Here is a 21,197-nt window from a genome sequence, read left to right on the forward strand (position 1 = left end):
GTATGGCTGATGTTCTATGAAATTAGTAACTTCCCCTGTTAACTCAGTTCTATTTTTTAACTCATTTGGGCCAAATTAAAGTTGTCCAGATCACTGAGTAAACTGTTCAAAATGTTTTTGATCATGTTATTTACCTTCTACATTTGAAAACTAACAAGCTATTTTAGCTCTGCCAAGAATCGAGGTAAAACTTTCAGAAAAGCAATCATTCTAGATGTTTTGTCTGATTTAAGTCATCGTATTATGAAATATTACTCCTATTTTTTAATATATTGAACACAAATACACTTTCCTTAGGATTCAAGGCATATCTACCATTTTAAATGCAGTCAAAGAAACATTTAAAAAGTCATGTTCTTGCACACAAAATAATATATATAACTTAATCTTCACAGGGAAAACTGAATGATAGGACAGGCATTTTTGTTACAAAGACACACAAAAAATTGTCAACCTCTATTACAACTTCTATGTTTTAATCAAAATATTCTCTTCTGTCCAAAGATCTCCCACCTCATTTTCACCCTTAAAAGGCTGTAAAAGTAACGGAGGTAAGAAAAGATAAACAAAGTTCAGTTCATGTTCCTTATAACAATGACAACTCCATGTATGTGCTTATAAACTGGTGATTTATTATAAACAAAATCTCAATTGCACAAAACACTTACATTTTCAACTAAGTGACAGTAATAATCTGCTGATGTGTAGCCAAGAGCTGATATGAATGTACTGGTTTCAGCTTCATTACTTTCCCACTTAGAAGAAGAAAGGAGATGGCACAGCAAACTCTGCAGGGAATTAACAGAAGGAAAAGAAAAAGAAAACATGACTTGTTAGTCTACAACATGACTTGTGAAAAGAACTGACTGCTATTGACCTGTATCTGGGGAAGATCTCTTGACAGGTTGTGGTCATTTTATGCCATATGATCAAGACAGAGGAGCACGCAGCTCCTACAAACCATTAGGAAAATGCCTCAGCTACACCACAGTCAAACACGGGTCCATACACCACACGATTTCTGCAATTCTAGAATGGCAAAAGAGGCCATGTCAAAGCAGTCTGAGCTTAGGTAGCTTTCAGTTCTCTAGGAGACATTTCAGTCATTACAGTGAGATATGGCCCAGACAGCAGTATTCATGTTGTCACACAGGAAAAACAAACAAACAAACAAAAAACTATGCATATAGCAGTACCATGATCAAGAAGAAAAAGCGTGAAGTTAAGGTTTACTTTTCCATATCACTCCTACAAGAGGCCCCAGTATGTTTGTGCAGTCATACCTAACACCTTGTGACATAGGGCTAGGATTAGCAAATACAGCAAAAGACCTACATTTAAAAAATATGTTACCAGAAGAGAAGTTCAGATGAAAGCTCTGTGACTCCTATGGCCTTGGGGGCATTACTCTATGTGTACTTTTTAGAAGAGTGATCTGATTAAAGACTCTAGAATAAAAAAATAAAACCCACTTAGCTAATTTTCTGCTTTCAGAAACCCAAAAATATTTCTACATGTTTTTTTTGAATATTCCTAGACAACTGCTTCAGAAGCCCTGGAATTAGGTATATGCCTTTTTTGATATATTAATGTAGAAAAGAAGATAAAAAGGAGAAGCACACCAGAAATCTAAGAAAATTATTACTACAAGGTAAACAACAAGAATTTGGGGCACATTATTTATAGTACTTTTGTTTAGGGTTACTTTGTTGCGGACTGAAATGCCTAAATACCATTTTCTTTCATTGTAAACTTTTTTCCTGAATAGCCGTCACCAGTAGAAATTGCTGCTCTCCCGCCATCTAGTGGCGTTTCTGAGACCAAAGAAGGAAAATGCTAAGGCAACACAGTTTCAAAATAAATAACTTTAAAGCGGTTTCTGCATTCCTAAGGCGGGAGAGGAGGTGATTTTCAAAATTTATAAGTGATTAAAAAGACTAAAATCTGTTAAACTATACAATCTCATAACATGCTTTGAATAATTTATTAATATGGAACCATTAATTATATTTTTTTCCATTTCAACTATTACTCGTTAGCCTTTTTTTTCAGAACACTATCAAGGGTTCACACAAGTAGTTTCTACATAGCAGGAGGGTATGGTAAGTAGGATCAGGTCTCCAGCTGAAAACAAAATAAAGCAGGAGGTAGATGAGATGCTGAGATGACATTTTGCTAGAGGTAAGGTGGAGCTTAAAACACACAAAGTCAGTTGGATTGCTCAGTGAAAGACTTCAGTAATGGAAAGAACAAACTATTTTTACTAAGGATGAAACAAATCAAATGCTCTTTACGTGAAGAGTAATGCCCTTGTGTAACAGTCACTGTTAACCTTTTAATGCAGGAAAATACAAGACAAAATTACTAAACATCACCAATCTGCTTATGGCCTCCAACACTTACCCAAGGATCTTTTGCTTGTTTGTTTTGAAGGGCTTTGGTTTGTTCCCCCACCCCTCTTCCATACATTTTACTACAACCCTGCTGGGATTTTGCAAATCACTTCAGCTATTTTTATGGAATACACAAAATCTCTGAACAGCCAGAAGGGGGCAAGGGAAACAGGGCCAAGGAAATGCTGTAGTCAATATGAACAACATATTAGGTATGTATAAGGAAAGGTAGGTACTAAAAAGTGAAAAACATTAAGAATTCAGCTCCATGTCTTATGTACTTCATTTTGCAGACCCTACTGCCATTGCAAAGCGTGAGACATACTTACATTCAACATAGATAAGAAATTTGGTAACAATAATACAAAGCATTTATTTTTCTTTAAATATGTTTAAATGCTTTCTTTGGTGAAAAAGATGCCCAGAAAGTTCTCATCCTCTCTAGAAAATTTAGCTTATTTAGTGTACTTAACTCTGGTTGCAAGTAATGATTCTATACTACTATACGTTGCATTAGGAGATAGATGTCTGAAAAAAAAATAAACATATAATCCACTTCTATTTTTGTATATGACACAATGTTTCTTAAAAACAAGATGCTTTAAGTTATTCTGTCACATCCTCTTATAACAGCATACTTTATTTAAGTACATAAATGGACTGGAAGGGGTAGATAATGGCCGGAAATAAAGCAATAAAGCTTATAGCTAATAACCTTCGAATACTTTTTTTTTTTTTTAATGTGAGTTTTCCAGCCACTTAGCAGACAATCTCCACAAGGCAAACTCAGTAGTTGACGGAGACCAAGTTATCTAGGTAGAACATGGTAAGAGAAACTGAGCAAACTATTCCAAGGAGCTACCAAGTCAGGTAAAGCCAGAGCACTACCACCCATTCCTACTCTTGTGAGTGTGGTTGAGTGCAGCTGCAACAAGGAGACACAAAAACATCATAAGGGATTTATATCCCTTAGAAAGATGTTGCAGGGATCAGGAGCACATACATGTAAATCTCTAACCTGCCAGATGGAGAACAGAACCCAAGAAGAAGAAGACAGACTGGGTGAACGGTGGGGTGTATGGCTGGTGCCACACTCAGGTTTGGGCTTCTACAGTCTCAGATGCACTTTTGAGACACCAGATGGGATGCACCTGACAGGGGGTAAAAGTGTTCTGGGCAGCAAGCTCTTATTATAGCAAGACTTAAAAATAGATTCAGAAGGGGAAGAGGATGTGCCTTGAACTGACAGAAAAGAACCAGGGAACACTGACATGTTAGGAAGCAACAGGTAAATATACCTGTGAGTTGTCCCAAAGCAATTATGAAGGGCTTCTCTAAACAGGTGATGCAGCTGAAAGCCCAGCTGAAGCGCCTCCACACCAACGCACGCAGCATGGGAAGTGAGAAGGAGTTTGAAGCTACTGCGTGATTAGAAAACTATTACCATATTTAGAAAATTATAACTGCTATCATGGAAATGTGGAAGGATGCATCACACAATTGGAACACTGGAACAGAGGGCTACAAGGTTTTCACAAGAGATGGTCATGAAAGGAGGGGCAGGGGTGCTTTCCTCTATGTTAAGAAATTGATAGATTGCGTAGAGCTGCCTCTAAGAAACAGCCATGGACAGGTTGAGAGCTTGTGGGTAGAAGTTAAGGACTGGACCCATAAAGTACACTTAAGTCTATGGCAGAAATAATGCATTCAGAAAGGAAAATAACAACGTGCCATGGTTCTGGAAAATGACCAGCAGCAAGGCACACTGCAATATTAGAAAGTATTTCTCTCTGTTCTAGTTTGATTTTCCTCACCATTGATTCAGCAGGAGGCAGAAAGAAAACCATCTTAATTATGGCTTGCAAGAGAACACATCCATCCCCACAGCCTTGGATTAAAGTTCTGTGACAGAATCCCTTTCAGCTTGAAATTGAATTAATCAATTTTCATAAAGCTTTCATAGTGAACAACTTCCTTAAACTACCTTGCCCGTGTCTTTATTTTACTGACGCATTACATGTATACTGAGCAATACTCAGGTAAAACCCAGCCAGCATACACAACTCCACACAGGAGGAGAAGGTGTTTTGGTCTTTTGATAGTGTTATTACTAAGCAGGGATTCAAACAGGTCTAAAGGCTTTCCCCCCTTCCTTCTGTAATAGCAAATATCCCCTCCTGCACTGGGGGGGAAGCCGGATTTAAAGGCATGATTACTTTTGAAATTAAGCATCAACACAGAAATAGTGGGGGCTTTGTTTTGTATTTTTCAAAATTACAGGACTGTGTGACAAGTTTCATTCTGGAATCTGCATTTGTGTAGCAACTGTGCTGGAACTGCTGACACCAAGGCCTTCCAGAGAACCAAATAAACCAATTTGTTTCTGGAAACTTCTCAACGCAGTCTCTCTAATGTATTAACGATTCTGAACGTCCGTGAAAGCAGATGTTAAAATCAACAGCGGCAATGTGTTTTGGAGAGAAAAGATGGATGGTTTCACTGGGATGAGCCTACTGAATCTGATACTAATTAGGACTTTCCAGTGACACAGTTGTGCTTTTTTGCCAACTTGGATGAGTCAGTCACAGTGACAGGTAAAGCAGGAGGGAACAGAAGGAGCTATCATTTATCCTAAAGGATATTTCTTGTATATTATCTTTCTAAGTAAAGTGCCATTATTTTTGAGAAAAGATTATTAATGACATCTTACTGAAAATTACAATGTATGTGAATTTGTTGGAATTCATACAACATGGATACCCAAGGGTAAATTTCTTAAATCTGATCACATAACTGGTTTATTTCTGACCTTTCCATCTGCTTAGACATGAACCAGATTTTCTCTGCTGTGCAAAGGAAAAGCAGGTATCATGCAAAAAGCTAAGTCTTATTCAGAGGAAACATTAGAAGTAAATGCTATTTCCTCTTTACATTTTATCAGGTTTGGGAATGAATATTTCTAGTATGGCAACGACTTCAAAAGTCTGCAGATCAGTTTTGCTCTGAAGTGCTCCCTGTACTGTCAGATGGGTCCATTGCTTTCAACACAGGTCTAGAAGAGAAGAGATCTCACTCTATTTCCAACCCGGCCTTAAAAATGCTTCATGACTATGTAATAAGTTGCAACATTAGCGATGATTTTGATTCAACATCATTTCCAATCTTTCATTCAAAATTTATTTCTTTAAAGAGGCAGTGTTCCATCTTTCCAAATTAAATCTTAAACCATTTGACCAGAGTCCTCAGGAAGCAAGGTAAACACATTGCTCTGATGTGCTTAAATTATTCCCTGGTTGCTTTTTGCTTGTTTGTTTGTTTATTAGCTTTCAGCAGCTCAGTCCAACTCAAATGTCTGCAGATAATTTTTAGTCAGTTTTCTTTAAAATCCTGCCTGAAGGCTTAAGAGTTTTAATGTAGATGGTATGGGACACGATAAATGATTGTCAATAAAACACAAGCTGGTCTGGTGTTTTTAGAACCTTTTTACTATGAAATAAACAGACAGTTATAGAGAATCATAGCAGCTAAGTCTCTAAATGTCAAGGAAGCCTGCTCATTCAGAGACCAACCATTTACAAAAGCAATTCTGTCAGCAGGATGCTAACATATCACAATTTGTATTATTTCCAAACACTTATCCAATCATAACAAAGTCTGTGACTTTTAATTTTGCTTACAGGACCTCTTGCTCACTTGCTCCTTAGTTCCAGGAAAAGACAGAAAATTAGTTTTCCACAAACCAAAACCAACAAGAAAATAAGGTAGTACAACATCATACATATTTAAACATAATGTAGCTTTTAGAGCACTAGTTTACTCTAAACAAAATTGTTTTCTAAACTTTTTATACAAATCTTAGCATTTAAGCTAGGGGGAATTACATGGCATATATTGTTAACAACTTAATTATTACCAAAATGTAAGAGTGTATTTTACAGTCTAGTAAAAATAAATAAATAAATAAATCTTTAACTATTTACTTATCAATGATAACCTAATGAAAATCTCAAATTTCTGCCTTAAAATTCAAACATTTTTAAAACATACTTCAAATACACAAGTTACTATACGACATACACTAAACACAGTAAATGCTATACACACATATTTAAATGATTAGCTAGTCAACACAACCTCCCACTTTACCCAATTGAGTCTATTCCAGTAACCACTCAACTGCTTTGCACAAACAAATCACTTAAGTTTCAACATAACTTTAAGCTTAAAATATTCCTCAGTAACTTACTGGATCATGGCCAAAGTGCCTAAGTATAGGGTGGGGAGGGGTTTCTTCCTACATTTCTTTCTGACATTTACTGTCAGGAAGTTTTTTTGTTTCAGCCCAGTTTATGGATACACATTCTTTACATTTATGGGATGGTTTTCATCAGCTAAATTTCCATACCAGCACATTAAATAAAATTGTTGGCCACAAGTACATGGTTAGTATTTATTGGAGCTTCTCATTTTTCTTCTTATTCACTTGGAATGACAATCCAAAATCTGCCCACATCTAAATCTCCATTGATAACCATGAAAGACTAGCCAATAGTAAACAAATTACTCTGCTAAACTCTCCTACAGATACAAGGGCCTTGGCATTCGAGAATCTGATCAAGTTAAAGAAAATCTATAGACAAATGACTATACTGAGTTAATATTACTTCAGAGTATAAAAAATAATAATAATAATCCAGAAACAATATTATTCTTTCACCAAATTGATGTTGCCAGATGTGCAGAATTCATTGATTTTCACATATTACTGGGCAGGAAAGCATAGATGCTATCAAGTTCTCCACGCTTCACCTGATGCAAGAGAGCCCTTCATCCCATTTTGCCTTCCAAGCAGGCTTCCCTTTAGTCTGTGTTTGCAGCAGAACTGCTCAGATGTTCTTACATTAGGCCAATTTCCTTAATTTTGCATCAACAATTGTAATTGCATTTGTTTTTTATTTTTTTTTTAATAAAATAATAATTGCTAATATACACAAACGGACTATGAAGGACTAGAAAAGCTTAATGGCAAAAAAATATATATCAAAAAATCATTCAAACTGATTTCGTTTTTTGTTAGAAACTGATACATGCTATTAATTGCATTCATCTTGCTAATACATCTAAATTCAGTAAAAGAGTAGGCTTACGTTTTTCTCCTTCTTAAAATGGAAGAAAAGTGTTACATTCTTCCATACAATTCAAAATTAACCTGATCCTGATTTCCAAGTGGTATGCAGCAAAGAAAACTATGGGAAAGGGGGAGGGAAGCTGCATTGTTGTTCTCTCAGCAATTTAAGCTCTGTTAACTTCTGTGAGACTAGGATAGGAAAAACATGTTGCACTACTACTGTGGCTAAGACCACACAACTTTGTAATGGATGAGTTCCAAAACCTAAGTTCCATCTGCAAATCACTAACAAAACCCTTGGAAATCATAAGAAAAAGCTTTGGAATTGTGGGGCTGGCAAGCTTTGAGGCTATGCTCGGCCTCAAACAGGAAAAGCAGTTTCAAATCTCCTCTTTTCTTTCTCCTCTCTCTTTTAAAAACACCCACCTAGAAAGCACTATTACTCTTTGTATTAAAAAGGAGAGACTTTTGCTGCTGAAATAAAACACACATTTACACTAACTTACAAAAGGAAATTCAATAGCTTTACCAGAGTCAACCGTAAATCTCTTTTTTTTTGGTCCTCTGTTTTAAGTAGCCAGAAATTTAGAATTAATTTCCCTCTTCCTTCCACAATTTTCAAAAGCCAAAACACAAGCCTTCCACAGAAGAACTCTTTAAATAAAAGGCAAAACAAAACAAAAAAAAAGCATCACAAGATGAAGACATTTAAGTTTATGAAGACTGAGTGCATCATAAAATTATTTTACTTTGCAGTTTAAATCTTTAAGTCTAATAATTTCTAGAGAAGATAATTTATCAATAAATGTATGTCCTCCATATCATTTTTTTTATGTTTCCACTAGGTATGTGTTGCAAATACCCAAAGGTCATCCAACCTAGGATGATGTTCAGGGGAAATTATTTTTAGTCTGTTGTTTTTGGACTTCATAAATATCAGGTTGTTAAAAGTTTAAAGGGATAAAAATGTTCTTAAGCTTTTTAGTTTTTTAAAAAATACACCTATAATGGTGATGCAATAACTGCTAGTCACTAATTATAGTAGGCTGAGCAAAAACAGCTAATGCCAGCAGAATTTCTTCAAATAGAGACCACTTTCTTGTTTGTCAGTAACAAATCATTATTCTTTACTAGAGCCACCTGGCACTACTAAAGTGCTTTGAGAAATGTCAGCTGGCTAGCAAATAGTGACACTTGCTGTTAAACCTCAAGCAGCCTTGCAGGAAAGCAGAATCCTTGGTTTCCCATTTTGTTCTTTGAGATACTTAGCTTTTGTTTATTGTGATCCAGAAGCCAAGAAATTATTTATATTCATGTTAGCTTGGCATTGTTAAAGAACTGTCTATTTGAAAAAAGAAGAACTGAGATCTGCTTTTCCACAGCCTTTTGTTATTATCACAGTATTCTTAACCAGAAGAATTTGGTAAGAAAGCCAAATACATTCACATCCTACCAAGCAATTATCTATAGGTAGATAGAGAAAGTCCAAATCAATTTGTAAAGTTGATTCACAAAAGGGTTAGTGAGAAGGCTAACGATGTAAATGCATAATCTTCAATAGTTTAGAAATGACTAAGAACTCCTTCAGGTTGACTTCCAAAAACTGAAAGAACAACATCAAAAAAAAGCTGTCAGTGAACTAAGTTAAAATTTGGGACAATAATAATCAAAAATTGATTATGCACTGTGTGTAAAAATCTGTCTCCATTCCTAAATGTTCTCTCTATATTAAAATGAGCCAGCTCCAATTTCTTCTTGTATGAATCTCTCTTAACACCCTTAATCACTCTTTGATCCTTTATTAACAACACTGATTTATTACATAATCGATTAGGATTCTTGAATATATACTATCACTGTATTACCTGTTTACTAAGCTTTTATTCACAGGTCAATTGTCTAGACTGACACACTCTAAACAATCCTAAAAATCTAGATTTTTAGCCTACTAGAGGCAGAATTGTGTATTAACAAGTAGAAGAGGCAGATATGTCAAATCTTAAGTGAGTATTACTAACTAATTCTAAACAAAACGTAGTTTTTAGAATACTCGAATACTTTTTTACTACAGAAACATTTTAAATTCTGAGCAAAAAGTATGGATGCACAGACTGTACAAAAAGAAAAATGCATGACAAGGGGAAAATTAAACTGCAGCCAGAAAAGCCCTTATATTATATGTCTACCACAACCAAGTAATACCAGACATTTAAAGTCATTTTTATTAGTATATGCTTGCACCAATCAAATATAGGGAGAATAATCTATGGTCTTCCTTTATTTCATGAGCATTACATTTCTCTAAAAGAAAAATAAGAAAGTAATAAAGAAGAAAGTTTCATTTGCCCAGACCAGGCACAGAACGGATCACACTGCTAGCCTGACTTTACCCAGCTGTTTAATGACAAATATATGCATTGTCAGAACACAGAAATTGCCAACATGTGACAAAAGCCATCAAAGAGCTTATCGTAAATAACAACTTGAATTTACTAATAACTTGCAACTAAAACATGATTTAGCAATCCATGAAAAGTAAAAACAATTTATGTTTCACTGATCCTAGACCAAATGAGAACCTCCTCCTGGTGTTCCTGAGAGAAGCGGATCTCACTAAGTGTGTACCCACTGTAATCACACACGCTTAAACAGCTGGTGCAGCTGAACAAACAAACACATTAAACACCGGTTCCAAAATTACCCCGTCTCTGGCCCACGTATTTTGTGTATGCACGTGACATATACACCAGGGGACAGGAACAAAGAGGGCCAGCAGCTTGGAAGAGCCTGTTATCCTTTCCAAGTTGATAAACGGGACACAAACAAATTGCAGAAATGAGTAAGAAAAGTGCCTTTATTGCTCATTACTCCCTTGGGGCATGCTGCAACACAAGCAGACTTGGTTTTCAAGCTGAGGTTTAACCAGTAACTTTAAAGCTCCCATATCGCATTAGGAATTCATTAAGTCTTAGGACTATAATCAATAATGTCAGATCTTAAAAGAGCACATATATCTCATTTAACAGTCATTTGCTTTCTGTTTTGATTCAAAAGAAAGCTAACTTTCAACTGTGAGTTATCCAGTGAAAGAGTTAAGACATTCTTTCAAGCTCATTTACATACTTGAGTTCTTTCCACATATGCTTCAATACCATGTAAAAACTCATCTGTCAAAACCTATCTTTTCATGCCTGTACTCTTCTATAATAGAATTACAGTATTTGTCCTCAACTGCAACTGATTTACATACTCCAAAAAGGCCTATAAATACTGTGTAAGTATTTGCATGACACTCACCTTAGCCATTTAAATCTATTTCATGAAATTCAAGACTCCAGGTCAGTATATGTCAAACACTAAGGGGGTGAAATCAGTTTCCAAAGCAGTAAATGGGCTGCCAGGTGCAAAAAAAAAAAAAAAAAAAAAGTTCCTGGTCATTTTGTTTGGAGGAGAAGTACTGTGCTAAGGGCTAAACTAACAGTAAAACCTTTTAGGGAAACAGTAAAACAACACTGAGCATCAAAGAACAACAAATAGGGAGAGGGAAAGCAAGAAAGATAAAAGGTTTTTAAAAAAGGATTAAACATTATGCAGCATTTAACATAAGTGCAGAGCTTACTTCTTATTGTCAAAAAACAACAAAACATGCAGTTTTTAAAGTAACATGTATTTTTAAGAAAAAAAAAACTTTCTGGAGAATTTATACATATATTATATTATATTATATACTATTAACTTCAAACAGAATTGATTTGGTAGGAAGCATAACCTGTGTGGTTACAGCTGACAGAAGCAAACAGACCAAAGGAAGGGCCAAAGAGAAGCTATACTTTCTCAAAATTAAAAGACCCTGAAAGTCTGTGGAATGCTGTTTACTTCAGTTCTGTTTTACAACCACTGTTGCACGGAGAATGGATTGACTGAAATGTCTGTAGACTGTGACCACCCACACTATGGGAAGCACTATGATTAAAGAGAGTTCTACGTTCTAGTATCTGCCAGCAAAGTCTGCTCCATGCTGTAATTATTATACTTGCAGTCTTCTTATAATCTATTGCATGTGTTGCGGCAAGTCCCCCTACATTGTCCAACAAGAAAACCATTGAACACGAATAGCAAGTTATTTTTAATGTGCACAAATGGCTTGAAAACTGGATACTTTAAATACTTGTGTTTTAAGTTTATGAAAACATTTTGCCTTACAGTATAGCCAGTGCCATAGCGAAAGCAGATCTACGACCAAAACTTTAACTTTCTTATCAGAAGATATACTGACACATCATCCTTTCACCCTGCATTTTACAATAAGCTAAGTTGTAACTTTACATCTTTAAAGCACAAAAGCTATGTGACTTGTGGACAAGACATATACCTAGAGAGTGCTGAAGTATTACAATTCCATCTGCTACTTCTTTAAGTGATTACACACACTGAACATTTCCGAAGATCCTAAGACTTAAATGCATTACAACTTCTCCCTCTCCCTTTCAGAATGCTCATTGTAACAACTACTTAAGGGAAAAGAAGAAGAAAAAAAAAAAAAAAGCCTAAAACATCAAAATAAGCTGCAGTTCTCTTAGAAAATTTTATTTCAAATTTTGATTTCTGCTTTAAGTAGTACAGAAATTTGAATATTTTATTCAGTTCATTCTCCTGATATTGTATGGTGCTCTATCACACAAAACTAGGCAGTATGATGCTGTTGCCGGAAACACAACACATCGCTGTTTCTGCATTCTTCCCTACCAAATTTATGAGGTAGCCTGTACCGTTTCCACAATTTTGCCTGGAGTTGGCTGCACAGATGCTCTGGTGAAAAGCATGGATTGTCTACTGACTATAAATATGAAGTGTTACACTGAACAGCGTGCCACTGCCGAGCAATGAAGGGAAGAAGGACGTACCAGAAGCAAGGCTGAACAAAAAAATTCAATGACTGGTTAAAAGCCCATTCGTCTCCACCCACTCTAGACCACTTCCTGTGGAAATGTCTTCAGACTCTCTTTGATACAAGCCTTTGATTACAGGCAAGGTTAAGTTCCACATATAGTGACTGAGGAAAAGTGCCACAAAGACTGCTGAAGGATGAGGGGAAAAACACAGCTAGAGTGAATAGGAAAAGTATAAACAAGATACATACTATAATTACCATCAGATGTCTTTCATCTGGACAAATACACTACAGCCTTTGCAGTGATCAAAGTTCCTGATGATTATTTGCACAGGTTAGAAGAGGAATGACAACTCCTCTTTTCCAAACATACCAAAAAAGCCATAAGATCCCTAAAACCACAAAAGTGAGTCTCAGAAAGTGATTAAGTAACTTTGAACTACTTTGGCCTCCAGGAGACTTAACATTTTCCATTTCTCTCTTGGAAGCATGCCCCCTGGAACACAGACCTCCCTCTTCCCACAACTGCTAGGAAAAAACAGATCCCCCAGTCCACTCCTCCCCTACTCTCCTAAACTGGCATTCCCTTCTAATTATCTTTGTTTTACCTATGGTTAAATATTACAGTAATACTGTTACAAACATAAGAAGCAGTCTATTTATTTATTTTAGTCTGAACATTACTAATTTAGAAGGAAGAAAAACAAAAATAAAGTTTCAAACAATGTATTTGTAATAAATCCATTCTAAACCTTATGTTTTATTAAGCATTATTTTTCCTTTAACTTTCTCAATAATAACAAAGGAAGTATGTTCATAATTTTAACTCAGATATTTCAGTTTAGCTTTTAATCTCCCACTTTCCACTCATCTTCCTCATGTTACCTTAGAATTACCTATAAAAGGTAAGAGAATACTAAACAAAAAAAAATAATAATTAAATATTATATCTGGATTATACTTAATGTATCATGTTCTTTCTTAATAACATTTTGTGAAGCGTTCCTGCAAAGAATTAGTCACATAGATCTCCTGCTAAGGTCCACAGCTATTCTTTCTCCATAGAAAATGTAGATTTGGCCCTAGATTAACTGTCTAACAAAGTGTGAACATAAATAAAACTAGTATATAGACAGTCTTATTAAAAAACAAGTATGTTGACCACAAAATCAAATTAATTTTCTTCACCTTAGAAAAGGTTCTCCTAATTCCTGTGTACAATATATATCTTCATGTATAACTTAATGTCTTTATTAATATGTTACAGAAAAAATGATCAGAAAGAATACTATCTTCCAAAATCATGATTTAATTTGTATTAAACCAAAATTACTAGCAACAACACTAAAAAACGGACAAAAGAGCTTTTTTTAACAAAGCTCATTTTCCAGTAATGTCATTGCCTTTCTTCCAAAAACTACAAAATACAGTGCAATTGCAGTTCCTTTGAGATGTGCTGGCACATATTCCATGAAATGACAATCAAAGAAAAGGAACTGTTTCGCAAAAAGAGCTTATCACACCCTGCCTTACCTTGTTGTTGGTGTATGCCCTCAGAAGGGGAGTATACACCCTATTAAATTCAATACCTACAAGAAAGAGGTCACTAAGGAAGTTGAGTAAATGTGTAACAACCTACAGATCTTCATGGTGTAAAGAGAAAATCTTCTCTCACGTTTGAGGACTTACCAGTATGCAAAGTCACATTGTGAGAGACTTTGGTCTTAGCACAAAATATTCTGCCAAGGACAGTATTGTTTCAGTAAGCCTCCATGAAGATCTGTTGTTTGGTTAGGGTACGAACAGAGCTTCAAGCAATTATCCCACACATACTGGATTGAGGCCTAACTTCTGGTGGAGTGTGCCTCAATCTCTTTGACTACATTAGCACTCCTACAGGAAATACTAAGTGAATGTGCCACCCTTATGGACATTTTCTGCATATAAGTGTGTCTCAGAGAAGAAAACAGCCAGGTGGTCTACTGATCCATAAACAGAAAGGATATGCAGTTGAGTACAAAGAAACTGCATGATAACCAAACACTGAAAAAAAAAATGTTGATCCTGGGGAAAAAGAGGTGTGGGACAGAAGGTGTATCAGCCTCTGACCAACAGATGGGGACAAGTTCCAGGCAAAATCACAGAATCATAGGATGTTGTGGGTTGGAAGGGACCTTAAACATCATCTAGTTCCAACACCCCTGCCATGGGCAGGGACACCTCCCACCAGACCAGGCTGCCCAAAGCCCCATCCAGCCTGGCCTTGAACACCTCCAGGGATGGGGCACCCACAGCTTCTCTGGGCAGCCTGTGCCAGGGCCTCACCACCCTCTGAGTGAAGAATTTGTTCCTTATATCTAATCTGAATCTATCCTCTTTCAGTTTAAAGCTATTACTTTTTGTCCTACTTTTTGTCCACCCCCTGACAAAGAGTCCCTCCCCAGCTTTCCTGTTAGGCCCCCTTTAGGTAAGGAAGGACTGCAGTGAGGTCTCCCCAGAGCCTTCTCTTCTCCACGCTGAACAACCCCAACTCCCTCAGCCTGTCTTCACAGGAGAGGTGCTCCAGCCCCTTGGATCATCTTTGTGGCCTTCCTCTGGACTCGTTCTAATATGTCCATGTCCTTCTTGTGCTGGGGGTCCCAGAGCTGAATACAGTGCTCCAGATAAGGTCTCATAAGAGCAAAGTAGAGGGGAGAATCACCTCGTTCACCCTGCTGGCCATGCTGTTTTTGATGTGGCCCAGGATGCTGGCTCATGTTGAGCTTCTCACACCAATACCCCCAGGTCCTTCTCATCTCCTTCTCATTCTCTGCTCAGCCTGTATTTGTGCTTGGGATTGACCCAGCCCTGATGCAGGATGTTGCACTTGGCTTTGTTGAACCTCATGAGGTTCACACAGGCCCACCTCTCAAGCCTGTCAAAGTCCCTCTGAATGGCATCCCTTTCCTCCAGCTTGCTGTCATCGGCAAAATGATCTCTTGGTCATCGCTGAGGCAAAATAGTGCATCTCAGAAAACCTTCAGTCATGGAAAATAACCCAGAAGATATCATTCTTGTTTTCAAGCTCATAATCTTATAAAGATAACTTGATAGAATCAAGGAGAAATGACAGACAAATGGATTTGATGATTCACAGTATGCATTATTGCCTAGTTCAGATAACATTATGTTTTATTATTGCTTTTATTTAAGTAAAATAATTATTACCCACTATCAGCTGGACAGGATGATCTGTCCATTGTTTTGAAACAATGAAAAACAATTTGAAACAATGAAAAAACATTTCATTGTTTGCCTAAATAACTATGATGCTCCATACATATAACATGTACGTGAACGTGAGCTGCTGGATGCACTTTCTCACAGCTATTTCTCTTGATGAAAGAGAGTAAATCTCCTGAGATACTCACTGATACGAAGACTTTCATAAAGCCACTGGTGCTAAGGAAAGCTAATTGTCTGATCATAGGCATGAGCTGTTATGAAGTGCTGATACTTACAGCAAGAGTGCGTTCATAAAGGGAATTTGAGATTGGAATTTGAAACTCTATGTGGCAGAAAAACAGCTGCATTACTATATATATTAGTATACCCCTCTTTTATTTATTTGTTGTAGCAGTCCATAATGTCTGCAGATTAGCCAATGTAACAGATGGAATTAAGTTATCCAGAGTCCCTGTGTAGACCTCTTAAGAATTAGACCAAGGACAGAATGCTTGGACAGAGAATGCCCTAAAGAATGGGTTTCACCTTCACTGTGACACACTCTCTACAACATAAGATGCTTCTTTCATCTGCCAGAATAATTTCTGTTTCAGAGCTTTATAGTAGCATGGTGCAATAAGGCAGCTCATCATGCTGGATGAGAAGAAAAAAGAAAGTGTTCAGATTTCAAAGCTCAAATGGAAAGGAAAGAATGTGCAGTTTTCTGCTTTGAATGTTTCTATTTTCATTTGAATTTCAGGGTAGTGCTGAGGTTTTTTTGCTGGTTAAAAGCAGGATAAATGATTTCTGTTTTATCACCAAGACTAGTGAATCATCTCACCCTGTGTCAGAAGGATGAATGACACTGCCTGGTGGGGTAACAAAATACGTTACAATAACGTATTCCTACCCAAAGCAGAAGATAAAGAGTTGGACAAGGAGATAGATGGTCCTTGTTCCTCAAAAAAAAAAAAAAAAGCCAACTGATTAGTTAAGACAAAAAAGAAAAGCTTTATAAAACCAAAGATAAACACTGGCATTAAATTCTGGAGGCTAGGAAGTCTTGTGACTTACGATCTTCTTGGAGTCCTAAGAGAAACTTGGGACAACAGCATCTCACATCAAAGGTTTAGCAGAACATGCTGAGACAAGGAAAAACAAACATCCAGTCTGGTACCAAAGTTTACAGGCTAGTTAGAATGGAGCAGTTAAAAGAGACAGTGAAGAAACCTTGTACATCTTTTACATCTCATACTTCATTCTTTCTACATCTCATATGAAATACAGCATTTACTTGGAAAGTGGTTCTTTCCCAAAGTATACAGAGTACTCATGGCAGAAAAATAATCATCTCAAGACAACATTTGAAACCATTCTATGAAATCAGTAAAATCAGTATGATATCAAAAAAGAAACAAGAGAGGAAAAGGTAATCTGGAATATGGAAACAGAAGGAAACTGGTGAGAAAACAGTGCAATAAGGATCAAGTAACCAGGTATCCTTCCTCTTAGCCCGACAGTGCTGGAGCAGCAGACATTGTGACCTTTGGTCAGAAAAAAAATCATACATAATAATCCATTCCGCTTCCTCACTGTAAATCCTTTTTACTGACCCTTGCAGAGCTCCTTCTCTCAGTGTGCTACTGTCCGGTTGTGTCTCAGTACAAGCAGCTACTGAAACATATAGGAAAATTAACTTGCCCACACCCTTGTAAGATTTTTCAAGCAAAGTTTTGGAAACTGTACTCTTAGATCTTCTAATTTACAACTGTAGAAACCTCATTATGTATGACACAAAAATCATGTGATGCAACAGTGAGACCTGAAGGAAATCTCAGTCAAAAAATAATAACAAAAAAATATCAGTAGTGCAGCAAACTCAAGAACTTATGTGTGGCCTACTAATACGCTGCACAGAAGCAATTTAAATGCCATATATATACTGAATATGCTATAGCTACTACAAAGAAGTGGTCAGGGAAAAAAAAAAAAGAACTTATTAAATACAGTATCTTATATGGAGGCTATCTATAGGAAACAGACCAATAATCAAAGATTATTTTTTCTGAAGAGTACTTATTTCTATGCCTACACAGCTTTAGGGGATTCTCTCTTGACTTGCCCTGCATTTTCAGCGTCTGAAGTAGGCCTTAACAGATTTCTCAGTATCATGTCATATCCATTTCAGAACAGTCTAAAACATCTCTACCATAACTAAGAATTCCATAATCTGAAAATAAGATTTATTTATCTCTTTTAAAATATTTTTCTCCAATGCCTTCAAAGAACCACCATGACAACCATTACACAATCCAGCAGAGTACTGCAATAGCCTCCCTTTGTCCTCTCAAACAGTAGTTAGAGCTATGTTGTTGTGTCCTTCTGAACTAGTATTCTTTTATCACATTCTTGCTCTCTTAAATTACATTCTCTAATGCTACCTTTAACAATTACTACATATGGTATGTTTGAAACAAGACAACTTTAATTACACAGGAGCATTAATTACCAAACAAGTAACTATCTACTCAGTATCTCGTCTCTGATAGCAGGTAAAGGCAGAAACCTTAGGAAAACTTGTATGAAAAGAATAGGCATCTAATTGTATTGTCCTATGTCCTACAGACAGTTTTAACATCTTGCAGCTGAGGATTTTCTTAAACTGGAAGCAGTACCTTTCTACTTTGTAACCGTTAGTGAATTTGTCTTCAGTGAACTAAAACCAACACCATTTTGTGTATCCCATCTCATCCATGGTTTGACTATATCTTACACAGAGAAATACTAATTCTAGTTTTCAACCTATTACTTCTCATCTAATGATCCTTATATTGGAGCCCACTGAAGAATTAACTCATTTGCTGTTGACCCTCTCTAAAACTTCTGGGATTTTACATACCTCTGATATATTATTCTATGTATGGGATTTTTTTCAAGGTGAACAATCTGTAACCATAAATGTAGCCTAAGAATTGTCATTAATATATAGAGTCATCACAGTGCCCACATACGCCATGTAAATCAACAAAAAAACCTTCCTACACTTAAGTCATAGTAACATCACCAGAACACCAACAAAACTGTACAAGTTACATACACAGTAAAACTCCAACCTCTGTCCCTTTACCAGCACATGACAACAGCGATGTCCTTTTAGTCATTCCTCAGACAGAGGCTATCCAATGCCTTTAACTGTATTTACAGCTCATCCCTTCACTTCTTCTACCTCTAGTGCTCTTTTCAAAATGGTGACAAAGAAACTGCACCAATTACTCATGACACAGACTACCACTGTCATCATTTTCTTAAGGAGCACAAAGTATTTTCTCTTTTGTTTCCCATTCCTGTCATGATACTCTCTTGAATAGCATCTACTGATAGGTGGCATTTTCACAGAAATATCTATTCTTATTCCAAGACATTATTCTTATTACAAGATCATTATTCCTGAGCAATAACGATCACCTAAGGGTCTGACTGTCCATTCTGCAGCCACCTTGCCCTCCCCTTCATAGGGGCCTGGCCACCTGTGCTCCAGGCCAGCTCTGACACAGCGCTGTGTGAGCAAGACTTGGACTAAGCTGGCTCCTCCTGACCTTGCTAGAAACCACATTTAAGCACTGGCTTTGGTCCTTGCTTGAGGTATGCTGCAGGTATACTTGTGGTACCAGATCAGGTACCAGAGCCTGGCCCATGGCCTTGACTTGATGGCTTGACCTCAAACCTACCTCATCACCATGATCTTGCCCTGGTGATCACTCTCCCCATGGCTGAGCTTGGTTACTGTCACTGGAGCTGCCCTGCTCTTCTAGTCTACATACCATGCAAACTCTGTATAGAGTACCATTTCTGCAAAACACCACAGCCACATCTGCCATGTTGTTACCCTTGGATCCTGGCTCACCTTGCCCTGTGGAGCAGTCTAGACTTGGTGCTCCCTCACACCCACACGTGTAGCATTTTCCATTTATCTATGCTGAGCTTCATCTGTCACATTATGGACTCAATACTCAACCTCACAAGGTGCAACCAACATGTATTTTCAATTAGCCTTTAATACTCTTAGGTATGACACTAAAATAGTTGAGCTACCTCCAAGTTTTGCCTCACTGATGTTTTTCCAAATGCTTATTGGATTTTCCAGTAAACACCAATTATCTCCAAGGTCCAAATTTAGGTTTGTAAATGCAATACTTAGAGATGAAAAGTGTTTGACTATTATATTTATCCTCAGACTTTTTTTTTCTCCAAAATGCCCATAATTGGATTATTATCATTTCAGCTGAAGTTTGACTCCCACAAAGAAAAAAGATGAATGTTCTACTGCATGAAGTAAAGCCTGTGAAAGAGTAGGAGTTCTTACTCACTTTTGTTAGGCCCATGATACAAATAGTAGTAGTTGCCCATTTTAATTGCAAGGCTGCAACATGACTGCAGTGATACCATCTCTTCTTTTGCAGAGATGATCACAAGCTTAGAGGATTCTTCTCTTAAATGTATCTTCTTTTTCTCAAACTCTTAACAAGCGCATATTTGTTAGACAGCTTCTCACATCATTACACATACATTGAAGATTCAGACAACTTAAATACATAAGATCCCTTCAGAAGACTTTACACTGTCCATGCACACATGATAGCCCTCCTCTTAGTAGAGCCTGTCTTGCTATATGCTTCTCCACAGGTATGTTATGTTTATGCAAAGGTATTTTTGGTTGTTTCACTTAACTCTAAAGTTCTGTTTCTTTCAAAAATGCTTTGGAGTTTCTGATCCTGCTCTTCGTCATTGAGTTTTGTACTTTTTTGCTTCCAGTATCATAGAACTTCTGTATTTTCAAACACGTTACTGCAGTGGAGAGACAAACTGACTGTTGTATCCAACCCAAAAGACAGACAAAGAAACAGAAGCAGTTTTCCCTGTGGAGAGGGCTGAACTTGAAAACATTTGCTTTGTTTCCCTGAGAACAACTATTAAACCCTGATGTTACAGCAAGTTTAATATCAGGCATCAGTCACTCCTTCAGATGCATTTCTCTTTGTGTGTCATTATCAGATATACTCTCTTAAAATATTTAACTTGTGGTTTTAGCTTACATTATTTTTGTACATGGACAACAAATGTACTAGTCAAGCGTTCTTCAGAATAGCCAGCCTTCAGAAAAGAATCATAGAAGCATAAGCACTTTGAATATTACTCTTCTGTCCTGGAGATCTATTTCTTTTTTCTATTTTCGCCCACTGCCCAAGCTCCTGACGAAAGTTATGAGGCACCGCCCAGAGTTTTGAGATATTCATGCCCTTTCAAATCACCATTTTGTTTTTCCCCTGTCAGATTTGATTTGATTTGTCAGGGGACCCTGACAAAATGAGTGCTCCATCTCCCCATGCTTTGGTTTTAACTGACACAAGCTTGTTTGGTTAGTTTTGACAAAACTTTAAGTGTCAAATTGCTGTTTAATGAATAAGTTAACCTAACATCAGAAGTTAGGTTTATATCTGCTGAAGTGTGGCTCACCATTTATCCCATATCCTAATCACATTGTGATCTCTTACTAGTGATTCCACCCTCAAGTCCGTAAGAC

The 21,197-nt window shown here is 36.9% G+C and overlaps 1 protein-coding gene across 4 annotated transcripts in view; it reads right to left on the reverse strand.

The window, feature by feature from the left end:
* FANCC (FA complementation group C) overlaps positions 1-21,197 on the reverse strand; it is an 81,898-nt gene that overhangs the window by 31,441 nt on the left and 29,260 nt on the right. For all 4 annotated transcript variants that reach the window (XM_068667230.1, XM_068667228.1, XM_068667229.1 and 1 more), the window contains one exon: positions 669-788. In XM_068667230.1, the coding sequence (XP_068523331.1) occupies positions 669-788 (120 nt within the window). The remainder of the gene's footprint in view (positions 1-668; positions 789-21,197) is intronic.

This window comes from Anas acuta, chromosome Z, assembly GCF_963932015.1.
Source record: "Anas acuta chromosome Z, bAnaAcu1.1, whole genome shotgun sequence".
NCBI lineage: Eukaryota > Metazoa > Chordata > Aves > Anseriformes > Anatidae > Anas > Anas acuta.